The sequence below is a fragment of the Antedon bifida genome, chromosome 7 (genome assembly GCF_963402885.1).
Source record: "Antedon bifida chromosome 7, ecAntBifi1.1, whole genome shotgun sequence".
Classification (NCBI taxonomy): Eukaryota; Metazoa; Echinodermata; class Crinoidea; order Comatulida; family Antedonidae; genus Antedon; species Antedon bifida.
The window spans coordinates 2840001-2858460 of NC_136232.1; the positions used below are offsets into that span (position 1 = coordinate 2840001).

General features: G+C 36.3%; 1 protein-coding gene across 1 annotated transcript; it reads right to left on the minus strand.

The window, feature by feature from the left end:
* Positions 1–5175: 5175 nt before the first annotated feature.
* On the minus strand, positions 5176–9779 carry LOC144848142 (CMP-N-acetylneuraminate-poly-alpha-2,8-sialyltransferase-like). Its single transcript, XM_078704837.1, has 5 exons — positions 9462–9779; positions 8601–8666; positions 8231–8278; positions 5714–6220; positions 5176–5459 (listed from the first exon to the last, which is right to left on the minus strand). The coding sequence occupies exons 1-5, from the start codon at positions 9581–9583 to the stop codon at positions 5201–5203; spliced, it is 1002 nt and encodes a 333-aa protein (XP_078560963.1). The 5' UTR covers positions 9584–9779; the 3' UTR covers positions 5176–5200.
* Positions 9780–18460: the final 8681 nt, after the last annotated feature.

The window sequence follows — 18460 nt, forward strand, 5'->3', positions numbered from 1 at the left end:
ACAGACAGACAGACAGACAGACAGACAGACAGACAGACAGACAGACAGACAGACAGACAGACAGACAGACAGACAGACAGACAGACAGACAGACAGACAGACAGACAGACAGACAGACAGACAGACAGACAGACAGACAGACAGACAGACAGACAGACAGACAGACAGACAGACAGACAGACAGACAGACAGACAGACAGACAGACAGACAGACAGACAGACAGACAGACAGACAGACAGACAGACAGACAGACAGACAGACAGACAGACAGACAGACAGACAGACAGACAGACAGACAGACAGACAGACAGACAGACAGACAGACAGACAGACAGACAGACAGACAGACAGACAGACAGACAGACAGACAGACAGACAGACAGACAGACAGACAGACAGACAGACAGACAGACAGACAGACAGACAGACAGACAGACAGACAGACAGACAGACAGACAGACAGACAGACAGACAGACAGACAGACAGACAGACAGACAGACAGACAGACAGACAGACAGACAGACAGACAGACAGACAGACAGACAGACAGACAGACAGACAGACAGACAGACAGACAGACAGACAGACAGACAGACAGACAGACAGACAGACAGACAGACAGACAGACAGACAGACAGACAGACAGACAGACAGACAGACAGACAGACAGACAGACAGACAGACAGACAGACAGACAGACAGACAGACAGACAGACAGACAGACAGACAGACAGACAGACAGACAGACAGACAGACAGACAGACAGACAGACAGACAGACAGACAGACAGACAGACAGACAGACAGACAGACAGACAGACAGACAGACAGACAGACAGACAGACAGACAGACAGACAGACAGACAGACAGACAGACAGACAGACAGACAGACAGACAGACAGACAGACAGACAGACAGACAGACAGACAGACAGACAGACAGACAGACAGACAGACAGACAGACAGACAGACAGACAGACAGACAGACAGACAGACAGACAGACAGACAGACAGACAGACAGACAGACAGACAGACAGACAGACAGACAGACAGACAGACAGACAGACAGACAGACAGACAGACAGACAGACAGACAGACAGACAGACAGACAGACAGACAGACAGACAGACAGACAGACAGACAGACAGACAGACAGACAGACAGACAGACAGACAGACAGACAGACAGACAGACAGACAGACAGACAGACAGACAGACAGACAGACAGACAGACAGACAGACAGACAGACAGACAGACAGACAGACAGACAGACAGACAGACAGACAGACAGACAGACAGACAGACAGACAGACAGACAGACAGACAGACAGACAGACAGACAGACAGACAGACAGACAGACAGACAGACAGACAGACAGACAGACAGACAGACAGACAGACAGACAGACAGACAGACAGACAGACAGACAGACAGACAGACAGACAGACAGACAGACAGACAGACAGACAGACAGACAGACAGACAGACAGACAGACAGACAGACAGACAGACAGACAGACAGACAGACAGACAGACAGACAGACAGACAGACAGACAGACAGACAGACAGACAGACAGACAGACAGACAGACAGACAGACAGACAGACAGACAGACAGACAGACAGACAGACAGACAGACAGACAGACAGACAGACAGACAGACAGACAGACAGACAGACAGACAGACAGACAGACAGACAGACAGACAGACAGACAGACAGACAGACAGACAGACAGACAGACAGACAGACAGACAGACAGACAGACAGACAGACAGACAGACAGACAGACAGACAGACAGACAGACAGACAGACAGACAGACAGACAGACAGACAGACAGACAGACAGACAGACAGACAGACAGACAGACAGACAGACAGACAGACAGACAGACAGACAGACAGACAGACAGACAGACAGACAGACAGACAGACAGACAGACAGACAGACAGACAGACAGACAGACAGACAGACAGACAGACAGACAGACAGACAGACAGACAGACAGACAGACAGACAGACAGACAGACAGACAGACAGACAGACAGACAGACAGACAGACAGACAGACAGACAGACAGACAGACAGACAGACAGACAGACAGACAGACAGACAGACAGACAGACAGACAGACAGACAGACAGACAGACAGACAGACAGACAGACAGACAGACAGACAGACAGACAGACAGACAGACAGACAGACAGACAGACAGACAGACAGACAGACAGACAGACAGACAGACAGACAGACAGACAGACAGACAGACAGACAGACAGACAGACAGACAGACAGACAGACAGACAGACAGACAGACAGACAGACAGACAGACAGACAGACAGACAGACAGACAGACAGACAGACAGACAGACAGACAGACAGACAGACAGACAGACAGACAGACAGACAGACAGACAGACAGACAGACAGACAGACAGACAGACAGACAGACAGACAGACAGACAGACAGACAGACAGACAGACAGACAGACAGACAGACAGACAGACAGACAGACAGACAGACAGACAGACAGACAGACAGACAGACAGACAGACAGACAGACAGACAGACAGACAGACAGACAGACAGACAGACAGACAGACAGACAGACAGACAGACAGACAGACAGACAGACAGACAGACAGACAGACAGACAGACAGACAGACAGACAGACAGACAGACAGACAGACAGACAGACAGACAGACAGACAGACAGACAGACAGACAGACAGACAGACAGACAGACAGACAGACAGACAGACAGACAGACAGACAGACAGACAGACAGACAGACAGACAGACCGACAGACCGACCGACATAGTGAACTATAGAGTCGCGTCCACGCGACTAAAAACTGACACCAGTCTGGCGGATTGTAGAAAAGTGACGAAGTCACTATATGAGTACTCTCCTTCTGGTGCAGACACAAACAACAAGTTAACAGCAAATAAACATTAAATAGGGAGGTTTCGCAACCTTACGATAACGAAAACGGATACGTCACACATTTGTGAAACTTTTGAGCTGATCCCCATTTCATATTCGTAAAGCGTATTCGTGTTGACGAATATTCGTAACTACAAAACGAGTATAGTTTTTGATCTATTTTGCACATTTTGCATTTGAATCAGGAATGATTCATGATTATAATATAATTATACTTTTATTGAAAGTAATTTACTAAAGTAATTTACTAAAATGGCAGGTCAATTTTGATAAATAGCAGTTTTTAAAGTCCTCACTCGCTTTGATGTTACGCTAGGCCTAGGCAACCAAGCACCAAGCAACACGTACCTGCGCTTCGTTCAAATTTACCGCAGTCATATTTTGGACGGCGCCCTCAATAATTCGATACCATGCGAAACAGATTTTTACTGGCTTACGAAAAACGAATACGTGTGCGTGACGTATCCGTTTTCGTTATCGTATTCGTAAGATTCCGAAAACTCCCTAATAAGGTAGGGAAAAACTTAGAGGAATCAAAAAGGCATAAATCAGTCACTTCAATTGGGAGGGTATCCCACAACCTCGGAAAAAAATAAAAGTAGAGTGGAAAAGTGCATTGGTACGAGAACCCATATGCCTAAAACTAATTTATAATTTCTACGAGAAACTGGTGTGGGCAACAATGCACCATCAACCAGATAATCACTTACAAATTTCGTATTCAAAACCTCCCTATTATTAATGTATATTCATCAATTCATATTTCTTACTTTTATTTATTCGTGGTCGAACACGGTCAAATACAGTACATGGTTTGAAATTCTTTAATCATCTATCATCAACTTTCTCTATCTAAATTAGTAAACATTTTGATGAGCAATAGGCCGGAAGACTTGGCATAAATAACAAAGCTGAATTAACAAATAGATTCATATTGTTAATGTGGCTGCTGAATACATAACCATTTTCTTAAAAAAAGAAGACAAAAGTATAATTGCCTGAATAGCCTGTTAATGTTTGTGGAGGACCTGGATTGTATTTTGTTGGGATAATTTTTCTTGTTATGCTTTTGATGTTGTTTGTACCATTTTGCAAGTGTAGAGCGCTATAAATCACGTTTTGACAACATTCACACGAAGACACAGACCTGTGTGTTAATGTAATTTTATTCAATAATGACGAACAACTTGCAGCCCACCTAAAAAAGTTTCGTCAGAATGTACAATGGTGCTGCCCCAAACAAATTAGTTAACTAATATTAAAAGTAAAACAAGCAAGTAAAAGATGAAATTGGAATAAAATAGGCCTATATAAAATCATAAAATTACTTGATCTTGTCAAGTCAGGATAACTGACATTGGATGCCCGGCCAACATTCATCCGAATTAAACAAAAGAAAAGGCGGAGCAAGGAATGTGAAGGAGTTAATTCAGATTTAGATTCGATTTATTAAGTCATTTATACATAGTACAATGATAATTGTTTTCTTGGCAGAAAAACACAAGCAAAACAATACACACATTATTTACAGATCGTGATCAACATGGAACTAACAACAACAACAACTGATCAAGCAATATAAAATACAACAGACCTATGACCTATCTTTGAAACTTTGTTGCGTAGTCTAATAGCGCAAGGTAAGAATGAAAATTTATGTCTATTTGTTTTAACTGGAATTGTTGTTAATCTTCCATATCTGGTAACTACTAACTTATTGTTGAGAATATGAGATTCATCAGCTAAAATACTATTTAATTTAGATATCATTTCATCATTACACATTTGTGTGATATCTTTAATCTCGACACCAGTAATTTTGCTTGCATTCCTAACTATTCTGTTTAACCATGGAGTCACATTTTTCTTTGTTAGACCTTACCCAAGTAACACAGCAAAAGCTTAATACAGATTGAATAACACTTAAGCACATACAAACAAACCGGATCTTAAACAATTATATAGGCATAATAGTAAAACCAAACATAGCAAAAATAAACAAAATAATTCAAAAAGGAGCATAGGCCTACAGGTAAAACATTGTTGACTTTTCTTATTCAAGTTAAGAATATAATTATGATTCTATAGTCGACATCGGCTGATGTGTGTGAAAAACATTGAAGGAGATTCTTATCGAACATTGAAAAACACATATTATTATTGCATATCATATATGTTGTTGTTATTTTTTGTTTTACACACCAAGGATAGTCCACTTATAATTAGTAAGAGTTCACCCACTCAAGCAGTTCTACATCTATCTGAAACTAAACGAATGGTTCTACTTTTATTCAATGATGTTAAAAGTTTGTATTCGTCTGGCATGTGGTGATTAGTGGTATAATTCAGTGTCCTGTTGTCGTAGTAATGATGTTTTAACGGTTGGCCACTCGGTGATTTATAAAATGGATAAAAACCATATAACGAAACATATCGACACATTGACCCAGCTGCTGTATACATGATTAACCCCAGAGATGGGTTTCTTATTTTCCAAAATCTGAAAGAAAAATAACTCATTTGTTGTAGGCTATGAAGAAAATTATATTTATGCATGCATAATTTAATTTCCTAATGTCAATTTACTCCTGTAATCTTCAATTATGTTCATTTTTAGTATGTAGTATCAGTATGCATTATCATTATTTTACTGGTTGAACATTCCTGTAAGAAACGTTAAACCCCCAGCTCAAATCCACAGTCTTACAAAAACGGAAGTTAATGAAAGAATAATAAGATTAAGATGATACTTACTTTGTAACTAGTGGTAGCATACCTCGGTACGAATATACAATTCTAACTGTTAAATTATTCTGTTTGATACCTGCTACAAGATTATGTGCGTAGCTTATATTCTTTTCTGCGTTCAATTTAGAAATCCATATATAAGTATCATGTAGCTCTTTAAATGTTTCGTATGAAGTTCTGTAGCAACTATTTGAAGTGTTTGTTAGACATAAACCGCTTTTGATACTGGCGGCCCCATTGAGCACCATCATATCTATTTTACTACCAACGTCTTGTTCAAAACCAATAGTTTGTGCAAGATTTCCTCTAAAAACAAAGTCGTGTTCATCTATTTCACGTCCACAACTGCTGTTTAGTAGAATACCAGCACTGCCTACAACTGCACAGGTTCCTTGCATAGGAATACTGTCGATGCCATCTGGTAAATGTGTCATATTCTCATTTTGCTTGAAGTCATCTTTGTAAATTAGTGTTAATAGAGATGGTTTGAATCCAGCCGTCTGAAGTCGTTTTCTGTAATAAAAATAAAAACATATACATTCTGTGCTTATAATTGAATTTTTTAAAACTCTAGACAGGCATGTTCAAATTCAGTTGCATACTTTTCGTTACATATACATTCTGTGCTTATAATTGAATTTTTTAAAACTCTAGACAGGCATGTTCAAATTCAGTTGCATACTTTTCGTTCTCTTTGAAGCAAACAATTTTTATTTAATTCAAACTGTCAATTTAAAATATAGTACTTCAATAAAAACACTTTTAGTATGAGCCTTTGGTCTTTTATTTTCAAATCCTCCTAAAATCAGACTTTTAATCGGCCATTTTTCAGTTTTAATAAATTTATTCACTTCCATAGAAAAAAAAAATAATGCATTCACTTATTACATGTTCTGACAGTCAATTTGAATATGTTTTCTTTTATTATTTATAGTTATGCCTTCTTGTTCTGTGTCAAAGTATAATAATCTAGTTTGTGTAATTATTATTCAAGTACATTTATCAAATGAATCCATATCTTGTAAAAAGAATACAAAGAGCATTGTATTATAGTATACAACAAAAGAAGGCTTCAATATAAACGCGTATGAAAAATGGAAACACCTAAATATAGTCATATAGTATACGACAAAAATCTGAAAAGATGCTTAGAAGTTAGTGGGAGTGGAATGTTAGAGACTGTCTATCCTAATTAATCCCTTCTGATCACTGTAAGCCCTGTTGACACTTTATTTTTTGCCTTGTCTTGAAATTTTATATAACATGTGCATAAAATCAGATCTAAATAAGGTAGATACACAATCTTGAGTGTCTAAACGTATGCACTTCAGACACGGAATTTAATAGGCCCTGTTGACACTTCAGTTTTTTACTCGTATTGAAATGGCCGCTAATTTTAAATAAAATGTGCATAAAATCGGATCTTAAATAAGGTAGATGCACGATCTTGGTGACTAAACACATGTAGTTCACACAAGGAATCCAATAGGCCTTGTTTACACTTCAGTTTATGCCTTGTACTGTTGAATTGCAGCTGATTGTGACATAGTATACATGTTTATTGTCTATTATATGGAGTTCTGTTTAAACATTTCAAAATTATAGGCCTACTCTAAATAGAAAAGGAATAAATTAGATGATAAATATGATAATGTTGTTTAGTTTATTTTTCAAAATGGCTGACAAATGTATCTAAAAAGTGCAAAAAGGTGACACTAATAAAGGTAGATGAATGATCTTGGGCAGGGAATCCATTAGATCTATAATAAATACATTTTAATAGTTTTATTTCTTTTCTAAAAGGTGCATAAAATCGGATTCTAAATAAGCTAGATGCATGATTTTGGTGTCTAATCATGTATTTCAGACAAAGTATTTGATTTATAATAAATATACCTGGCATTCATAAACTACATTTAATATTTATGAATTGATTGAACGAGAATTCACTATGATACAAATTATTGGGATCTTAACACCTTTACCAATTTGAGAAACAAATTCCAGATTTTCGATTTCATGAACAGATAAATTAGGTACCCATTTTGATTAGGTAACCAACCTTATTTAGATCTGATTTTATGCACATTTTATATAAAATTAGCGGCCATTTTTCAAAATGGCCGCTAATTTTATATAAAATGTGCATAAAATCAATACGATGCAAAAACTGAAGTGTCAACAGGGCCTATTGGATTCCGTGTCTGAAGTACACGTGTTTAGACACCAACATTGTGTATCTACCTTATTTAGATCTGATTTTATGCACATTTTATATAAAATTGGCGGTCATTTTGAAAAGTGGCCGCCATTTCAAGACAAGACAAAAAATTAAGTGTCAACAGGTCCTAGAGTGACCAGAAGTGATTAATTAGGATATATGGCTATATTGACAGCCTGTAATATTCCACTCCCACTAACTCATTCTATTTGACAGGATAACTATGAAGGTATAATACCACTATGTGTATTATGATTAGTGATATGATTACCGTATCCAGTAAAACCGAAAGCAAAACTTACCTCATATTTAATGCTTTGCTTTCTTTAATGTGATTAATCAATACTTTCCTACAAACAAAATCATAGGATAACATTATAATGAATAAACGTAAACGAAATACTCTTTTGATAAGAAGTAATAGCTAACATAACCTATCGGAGAGTTTTCGTTTTGGTAGCCCCCTTACCAATTAATTTTCATCCGACTAATTTGAACTTAAAATCTCACTGAAGATTATTTATTATTTATCTCACTGAAGTGTCTTCATTTACGGTATCTATACAATCTTGCTATTTCCTGCTTTATACAACGCATTTAGACGTTGCTTTGGTCGGTCATATAAACATTTGTACGGTATTATTACAGTTTACACATTGTACAATATATTACCTTAATGTTGATATATCCAGATTCACGTTGGTGTTTAACAAGCCCCTGAAACTGCCATGTTGTTTCCTAAAAGTTTAAAATACAAAAATGATAACGTATATTAAAAAAATAAATAAAAATTAAAAAACTTATATTCAAAGAAACAAGGCCATATACATGGCTGCAGTCGCGTGCTCAAGTTAGTGTTTACCGAACAACCGACCGACATAGTGAGCTGTAGTCGCATTGCACGCGACTAAAAATAGTCAAAATGTCGGTCAGAAAATGGATATTTGGTTTAATTTAGTTGTAATGGTTTATTTTGTCTTTTTATAAAGAAAATCATGATATTGCCTACGAAAGTGAATAAAAATAGCATATTCAAAGTCCGTGTTGACAAACCGTGTTGTGAGAATTATTATGCACATTTCGTTTATAATTTCTTTACGAGGTTAGAAATGGTAGTGTATTAAAAGATAAAATTAGAAAAGCATTGAAAGAATTATTAATGTCATCCGGAAATATTTGATAGTACTTATTTCTAAATTTATTTAATTTTGTGTATAACAAAAGAAAATTTATATTAAATAATATTTCAAATTGTTTTATAACTCGGGTCACTGGTTAATGGGAAAATGTACTGTTTTAAGTTCTAAGATAATAAACTAAATCAAAATGATACATGAGGTTATATACATGACACAGTTGATTTGACTTCGTATACTGTATAAACCATCTAATAACACTATTTTTAAATACAGTATATTAACAGTACAAGTGAAGCTTTAAATATATAATGATATAAGATAATTATGTTGATTATTATTATAATACTAATAGTAATCAACAATACATTTCAACATAATAAACATAACAACTTACGGACTGTTATCGCTTGAAATGACTGTCCGATGCTTTGCTATGATTTGAAAAATATGGACGGTAACCGCACCCAGTAAAAACCAAGTAAATCTTCGCGTTAATATTGACTGTGTTCTTGCCATTGTAACTTCCTGCAAGGTGATAACGGAGTAAAAATAATCCTCTAAAGGTGTTGACAACCTTTAAAAAATAGATTTTATCAGTAATAATATTTTACGGCAGTGCAAAATTAGGCGAAATCGCGGAGGAAATAAATCCTTAACATAGACCACCAAACTGCGACAGCCTGTTGTGTGTTCACTAAACCGTGAAAATGCGTTTCTGGTAGAAACTACATTACCATTTGCATTATGTTGATATAAAGTTTGCGGTACACCACGTGTATTAGTTCTGAAAAGAACTGTTGAGTTTCTCGACGTTTCGATCAATATACTTTGATCGTCCTCAGGAGTGAGAATGCAGAAAGTCCAGGAAACTTGGAATATAAGTGGAAAGGGTGGGACTGGTGTGAAAGCCAGAAACAATGGCAAGTTCACACAGTGGGAGGGATTGAAACTAGCTATAGCAGAGCATTGTTTCTCAAGAACAATAGTGAATGGAAACTTGCTATAGAAGAGCATTGTTTCTGATAGGTGTGAAAAGCAGGGTGAGGCAAGCTAAAAACAATAGCATTGTCTCAAAGTTGGGTGTGGACTGGCCAAACAAGACCATGTGTCCAGACTGGGTTGTGAAATGTAAACTGGCCAGAAACTATGGCATTGTTTACTGTCGATGAAGATTCTTGTTGAATAAAGATAGCCAAATGTCACTAATAACAAATCCAATATCTTGATGAACAGTGTTGTGTTTGTAGATTTCAATAGCTTCCCTGGTTCGTCTGGAATGCCAAGAAGGAACGGTAGCAATTAGTTCAGCATCTTTCCAATTAACTCGGTGTTGTTGTTTGTGAGAATGCATAACTATTGATGATTTGTCTTGCTCTCCTCTCCAAGCGATCTTTCCACCATCCGTCAACGAAGAAATCAGTTTGTAAAACTCTTATCAAAAGAGCGCACACTTTCTTTCTGCATTCTCACTCCTGAGGACGATCAAAGTATATTGATCGAAACGTCGAGAAACTCAACAGTTCTTTTCAGAACTAATACACGTGGTGTACCGCAAACTTTATATCAACATTCGATTTCGCCATGCAAACCTTCAAACATTTGCATTATGGAACATTTTACCGTAGGCATATATCGTATGTTATGTATGCATTTTATTTGTTCAAACATAGTAAAATACAGTTAGAAACAGGAAACAACATGGAATAACATGAACGTACAGAGTAGAAACAAAATAATGTTCAAAATAATTAAATGCGTAATAAAGATTGGTTCTCAGTAGAGACGCAACGCAAGGACGCAGATTCTACGCAGGTTTTGCATAGAAAGCAAATAAATGGTACATTATACATTCTTCAATCTAATAAACACCAGAAGAAAATTTCGCTCCACACACTGATCTTCGACGAAAAGCAGAAAACTGAAATAGATTACAATATTTATGTAACATCTGAATTATATATGTAACCTATATAAACACATTAGGCATAGAAAGTTATTTCTAAACCGCCTGGTGATATACTGAAATTTAAGTAATTAATTTGAAACGATAAGATGAGGAGAATGAAAAAAAGTCGCCCCAACAACCGACATATAAAATGCCCTTCAATTCAGTTATGCTTTTCTGTTTTTTCTACAATCAAGATGCAACTTTTAAATAATGAATACAAATGTCTAGTTTTATCTTACCTTATTGTTGTTTAAATTAGAATGTTTACTTCGATTGTTGCATGTTTGGAGTTTAATGAGTGATGCAAACCAAAATTGATCGATCTGAGCCCATTAATAGTATCATATTCATGAAAAGAAGACTTTGGTTGTTCATGGTCCGTTCATACAATGTTCGACAAAACTCAAGGAATAACAATAAATGCTTTATTTTATATAGTTGCTTGACATTAATTATGCATGAGATGTTTTCGGATCGATCTGAGCCCATTGACAGTATAATATCGATTTGGTTCCCTTGATCCGTACACACACGGATCTTCGAGAAAACGCCACAAAACCCCAGTTTTTACTATACAGTAGGCCTACTATAACTTTATATAGTTTCATCATGAAATGCAATATTTACAGAGTTATATAATACATGATATCAGTAGATCTTATTCCATTTTGTATCACAGATTTGATTCCTATGTTCCGTTAGTTTTTTTAAAACTATGTAGCCTATTTTCTGCCTTCTTATTGTACCTGTTCTCCTTGAATTAAAATGAATGATCGATTCAAGACAAAAATAAACACTTAAGTGCGCTCAAATTCCAGTAGTCGCTAAACTGTGCCCTGTAATTATAATCAGTAGGCCTATGTCTTTTTTAAATGTTGATATTTTATACATAATGTAGGCTATGCAAAGAGTTATACAATGCATGGGATTGATCGATCTGAGCCTATTGTATATAATCAGATGGTTAAAGGCGAGATTAATGCATTTGTTATTGTATTATTCGAAAGCTCCCACCTGTGGTACGAGGCAAAAAGTTGCAATCATCATGAATCATAAAGTATACACATAAGTTAATTACAGTACCAAAAACATATCCACTAAAAACGTGGGTTTTCAGGTTATTCTGCTCTTTCTGATAAAGTATAGCTAGTTTGTGCTAGTTCATAGAGCAGTTTACTAGTTTTTGCTATTACTTTACCATTAGCTTTTCAGTTAGGAGCAGTTAATACAGTGGTTTTCTTGTTGTTTCTGGTTACTAGAGGCTTGTTTTATTTTTTCCTGCTTGCTATACATACACCATATTCGTGGCTATATTCTGCTATCTATTGGCTGCATAGATTTTTTGCTGTATTAAGCACTATAGTTTCTGTTTTAGTCACTTTTGCTATTTCGCCGCTTTTTAAGTATTGGATAGTAGCAGATAGTTTCTGCTATTTGACCTTCAGAATTGGGTATTACTTCATAGTTTCTGCTATTTCTTTCTTTATAAAATTTCTGCTATTTGACCGTATAGCTATTATGGCTAGGCATATAAGTTACTACTGGCTTAACAATATCACTTTACATTTAAGAGCTGGTTTTTGCTATTTGACCGTTAGAATTGGGTAATTACTGCATAGTTTCTGCTATTTTTTTCTTTAGGAAATTGCTGCTATTTGATCGTAGCTATTATGGCTATAAGTCATTACTGGCTTTCTAACATTATCACTTTACATTAATTTAAGAGCTAGTTTTTGCTATTTGACCGTTTGAATTGGATTGAATGATTGAAAAGCACGCCGGTGCACGGTCGTTCCAGTCTGATAAAGCGTGGAGGTGTTATGTAATTTAAATTTAAAAAGATGGTTTACAAAGAAATAATTTGGTTGTGATTCAACGCAGATGGCGTTATAGCATTACTTCGAACAACACAATTTTCACAAATCTTACATAAAGAGGGCGCTATAAAAATTTTATCTTTATCTCTCCATTGAGATCCATCCAACAGCATTCAAAGAAAAATTACTGAAAATTGACAATCATTGTCTATTTTCAGTAATTTTTCTTTTGATTTTACTTGCAGATAGCATTATCTACTGAATAGAGATTACGGTCTATATCTAACGCGTTGTGTATTCATTTATACTATTTGGTAGAATTAAATATTTAAAAATATTGTTAAGCTCTGTCTATACTATCACACTGGCAAAAAAAGTGTGATGTGCCCAAATATGGGAGTGATATGATATATATATATGATATATATGATATATTACTGTACAGTATTTACAGTTAGTAGAACATAATTATAGAACATAATAATTATTCTCTTAATATTGTTATTTCTCTAACAAAACACTTTGTTTCATGTTATGTATAGTTTTATTTGTATTACAATGGTTTAATTTGTGTGTATATAAGGTTCTATTTTAACTGTTTGTATTGTATGGACTGAGTGTACAATCTGTTTGGGCTTTGGCCTTTTCTCACTCCTGGTTATTTTTTCGCGCCGCGGCTTTAGCCAGCTAAAACCCCAGAGGATATAATCAATAAGAAACTGTATCAATGCGAAAGCTATTTATCTAAACAACCCAAAAAACGTCTGGGAAAAGAGAGTCTATGAGGGCTCACTGTTGAACGATTTTGGATTGTCGCCCTTTGATTGGTTGACGCGAATCAACAGACTGCTGAAGAATTTTCTCACGTGTGCCGTTGTCTCTGAGGACTGCTGCTAGACTTGCCCCAAGTCTGTATTTATTGTCTTTTTTTTTTATTTATTTGTTTTCATTTCGACCGCGATTTTTGTCTGAAAATACAGACTTGTGAAACACGTATAGAAATCGATTTGCAGACCGCAAACATCCGATAAGAATGACGTAGGTTATCATACCGTATTTGGCTATATGGGGCGGGCGGTATGTAAATATGGATTTCGAATCAACCAATGATCATTTTGTTTCAAAATGAAAAAGATCGAGTACGTACAGTGCTGAATGTACGATCGAGACTGAACAACTGTTGAAATATAAAATCGTGTTGCCAAGTTGTTTTGTTTATTAATTGTTTAGTCCTGGCCTAGGCCTCCTTCGTAGGGCTACTCAACTTGTACGTATGACCATGGATTAAAGAATAGAAGGATATGCATCGACGTGAGATCAAGGGTTCCTTGACTCTCGCCGACAGACCGCGGACCGCCCACAATGTTACAGTTTAATTAACCGCATGGTAACAACGAAACGGTCGCGTGCCTAATATATTGTTTACTGCACATGTGCAACGACATTTAACCTTGTTGGCTACGCTTCTTTCGCGCGTTCTTTGGTTTCCGGTCCTTCATAGAAACTTTACTGCTACCACATAGCCTACAAATCGTTTGCAGACACAACTGGTGATTGCTCATTTTCTATCTAGAAAATAGAAAATATTGTTGCACTGTATGCATTCGTACATATTTGAACAGTATAATCAGTGGCGTAACGGCTATGTGCGCTCACTGGCTAAACCCACTGGCCCTGAAGATTGGGGCCCATGAGCAGTGCCCAGAGGAACAGGCATAAACTATGTCGAAAATGCTAAAAACGTCCCAGGCCTCGATCTTTGAAACTTGGAGGGCCACTTAGGTTTCCTAAACAAGTGGCTTCAGGCCTCTGCCTCACGTCACTGAGTATAATGTTTATTGAAAACAGTTATTAAATTACATTGTATGTTATTGTGAAGACCCTAGTGTAGCATTACAATTTGTTTTGTTTTTTTGGCCTATTTAAAGGGGGATTCTGGGTTTGAAATTGCTTTTAAATATCGTTTATTTATTAAATAAAAAATATTATAACAATATAGACATGTCAGAATGAAGAAGTAATAACGAGAAATTAAATTTCATATACATTTTAGGGTAAATTCATGGAAAGTCTGTTTTTCAGCAGCTTAGGGAAGCTCATTAATATTCATGAGATATTCACAAAACACGTCATCAGTGGATTCCAAACTCGCGACGTCAAGCTTGTACGTTGTGTTTGTCAACTTGCATCTCTCTCCCCTGTCAAACGACGACCACCCGATCATTGTGAAATACATTTTTTGTAGATTTTCTAAGCTAGGCCTAAAGTGTAATAATAACAGTAGTAGCATATATTTATTTGACATTTAATGAAATACAAAATTTAGTACAGATTACGGAGTCATAAATTATACAATCTTTATACCTCGAACAGTACAGATCGTATATCGGCTTCACGTACTAGGCTAGGCCTAGCCTAAATCATTTTATTCATGGGTGAGAGCCATTTCTGACTAGGGATTCCATGCCACGATGGCTACGTTAAAACATTGGGGCCATCATGAGCCTAGCTAGCCTACTACTAAACGATTGGCCCATAAATAACAAAACTCTGTGGATTCCAAACCCATCCTATCAACCAAACTCCTAAACAATCTAAACCTAAAACGTTCTACAAAATCGGCTGTAAATATATTGAGGCAAAACAAGGTCAGATCGCCGTCCGCACGTATGGTGTCCCGATCGTCTAATAAGTAGGCCTAAAATAGGCCTAGTTTACTCTCCAAAAAAGCGGATACTGCATCAAGCAAGTAGACCAGGTAGTAGGAAGGAGACCTAGCCGATCCGGCCCAGTTAAAAATTGAGCTAGCTAGTGTAGTAGACCCTATGCGAATTGATACTACCAGGCCTTTTACTATAGAGGCTACACTTTTTAAAATTAGCAATACTTATCATATGTTTACAAATATTCCAACTCTCTCATTCGAGCTATATTATCTATACCATTCCGGTAGGTCGAGTCGACCTTCAATCAAACACTGTACATCGTTCATGTTGTGATTATAGACGGGGTATACTCGACCCGACCAGTTTGGTATTGTATATTGTATCTGCTTATCACGTGACGATGCCAGGCATGGGCAGAGAGAGCACGCTTCATTGATTTTGAAGGCTTTCCCTAAGTCAGTGCGAAAATCGGCAAACGTAAAGTGCAAACATATCTAATTTTTCACTGTTTTGATGGATTTTCATAAAAAAATTGACTTTATAAATGGAAAGACCGACTAAAATTACATCAGATAAGTATAATTTTACAAAAGTAATTGATATGGTTAATGATAACGAGTCGTCGGAAGATTGACCATTTCACGAATTTCCTATTCTGTAACCACAGTGTGATTTTGCCGTAGCTGCACTTGTAATCTGGCCTCATTTCACAGCCTTCGTTCTGCTTCACTGGGCGCTTATATAAATTGAAACTTTTACCGTTCAAGAGACAAACAAATATATTTTACATTTTTTACTATTCATTTTAAACCCGGAACCCCCCTTTAATTTTAGTGCGTTGGGTTCTTATCAGTTGATCTCAATCTGCTCCCTAATACAGTGGTGGTTAATGAACCATGTTGGGTCGTCCCACTTTGCTAGGAGGTAACTTTCAGACAGTTAACACAAGTTTTTAATACAAGAAAACAAAGCAATACAATAGGTACAAAAGAACAATGTTAGAGTGTTAAGAACTATTTACTAGGAGACTATTCCCCTTAAAATAACTATGGTACATTAACAATAAGTATTGTATAGAAAAAAATCCCAAAAGGGCGGAGGCTGATACAGAAGGTAATAATAGAACATCAGATGTGTCATACTGAACTACGCCCAATAGGTAATCTGGTCCATAGGCATAGTGCGTACACTTAATCTGTTAAATATATTATATTTAAATTATTTCTATTTTTATAGCAATTTTCAAATATTGCACAAACAAATAAAAGTAATAATAATTTTAGTAGAACTAAGGGTATACCAACTCCCTGTGTTGAAAAATCATCAAAACAAAGTGCAGTATAACAGTATGTAGATGCTAACTAGTACAATATGAATATATAATATATTACATAGAGATACTAATAATATAATATTAATTTTACATTAGAAAACAGAAATGGAAACCACATAGGTCAAATTCAACGTTTTATATGCGCTACAATCCTTGTCCTATTAGTAAAATGGACGAGTCCGCCAATACGGCAAAACCACGCTGGTGGTTTTCAAATAAACCAAGTGTTTTAAAACTATTTATGTAAAAAATCCTGTACCCTAATCTTAAATATATTTACATATTACAAATAAGGGATAATAACTCTTAACTTTCGTGAAAAAATTAAGCGTTTTGGATAAGTAGTTTTTCAGCAACTGTAATTTTAGTTTTAACGTTACGTTCTGACTGTTAAGGAAAGCTTTGTCGACTTCGAAAATGTTCGCCTATCCTTTAACACTAGCCGGTCACTGACAAACTAAAACACTGCTTCAAAAAAGGGGCTGTGCCGACGAAGTATCTGAACCAATCAAATTTTACTTTAGGTCATTAGAAAGCTTGATTGATTAGCTTTTGCATGGTGGAACAGCCAATATCATTGGATAACTAGGTCAAACGTTATGAACGTTTTTGTAAAGATCTCAACAAATTTGCAAAACAAGCCTATTCTTTAACACAGGGCAATTTTCAAATCGTCTAACTTTAAAAATCAATGCCGACGACGTTTTAAGTTTTTTTAAATTAAAAAAAACATGACATTGTAGGTACTTAATTAGGCATTACAATGTCGAAACAGCCATAAAAATCGGTCAATTAATAACAAAGTTACATTGAAAAAACTTTCAAAAAATAGCTGTTTTTCGGTGATTTCGTGCCGTTTAGCGGAAATCGCCCGGATTTTTGGGTACATAAAACAAATTGTAATGGCCTACTTCATCAATATACCAGATAAAAACAATACTATATTGTTATTGGCTTAGAATTGTAGATGCTATAATTGTAATTAGTATAGGTTTCTGCCGCGATTGATCTTCGCTAATGTTTATGACATTAAAGTAGCATTTTATGACCTGTAGGAGCCCTACATCTGAGACAATAACTATTTGTTGTCTCAGCCTACATGTAAAATTACAAAATCAGCAAGAATACTAGGCCTAGGCCTTCTAGGCTTACTAGTAAACCATATGATTTGCCGACATTGATACTGCTAATCTTAAGTGTAGTAGATACAACGTGTAATCATGATCTATATACTCACCGTTGTCTTACTTCTTGTGTGAATAATAATAGGTACTTCGTTTGTTCGTGATTAAGTTTGCCCTGCGTGTACTTTTCAAAACGACCGCTAGGTAACGTATCGCAACTATACATAGCCAGCCAATCCCGGATCAGGGATCGCTGTTTTCATTCAATTAGGCCCGGTGATTGGATGTGATGTGGATGACATAACCACTAGCCAATCACCAGGCACTACAATTTAAATATAATCACATCGATAATTAAGGAGATTTATGAAGAAACCACTGCTTAGCCATATATTAAAAACACGATTGTTGTATGTGTGAACACCGGCCACGTTAACAACATACATGGTCAAATGCATAATTTAATATTCTATAGATTAACGCAATTTTTAATGACAGAAGATGG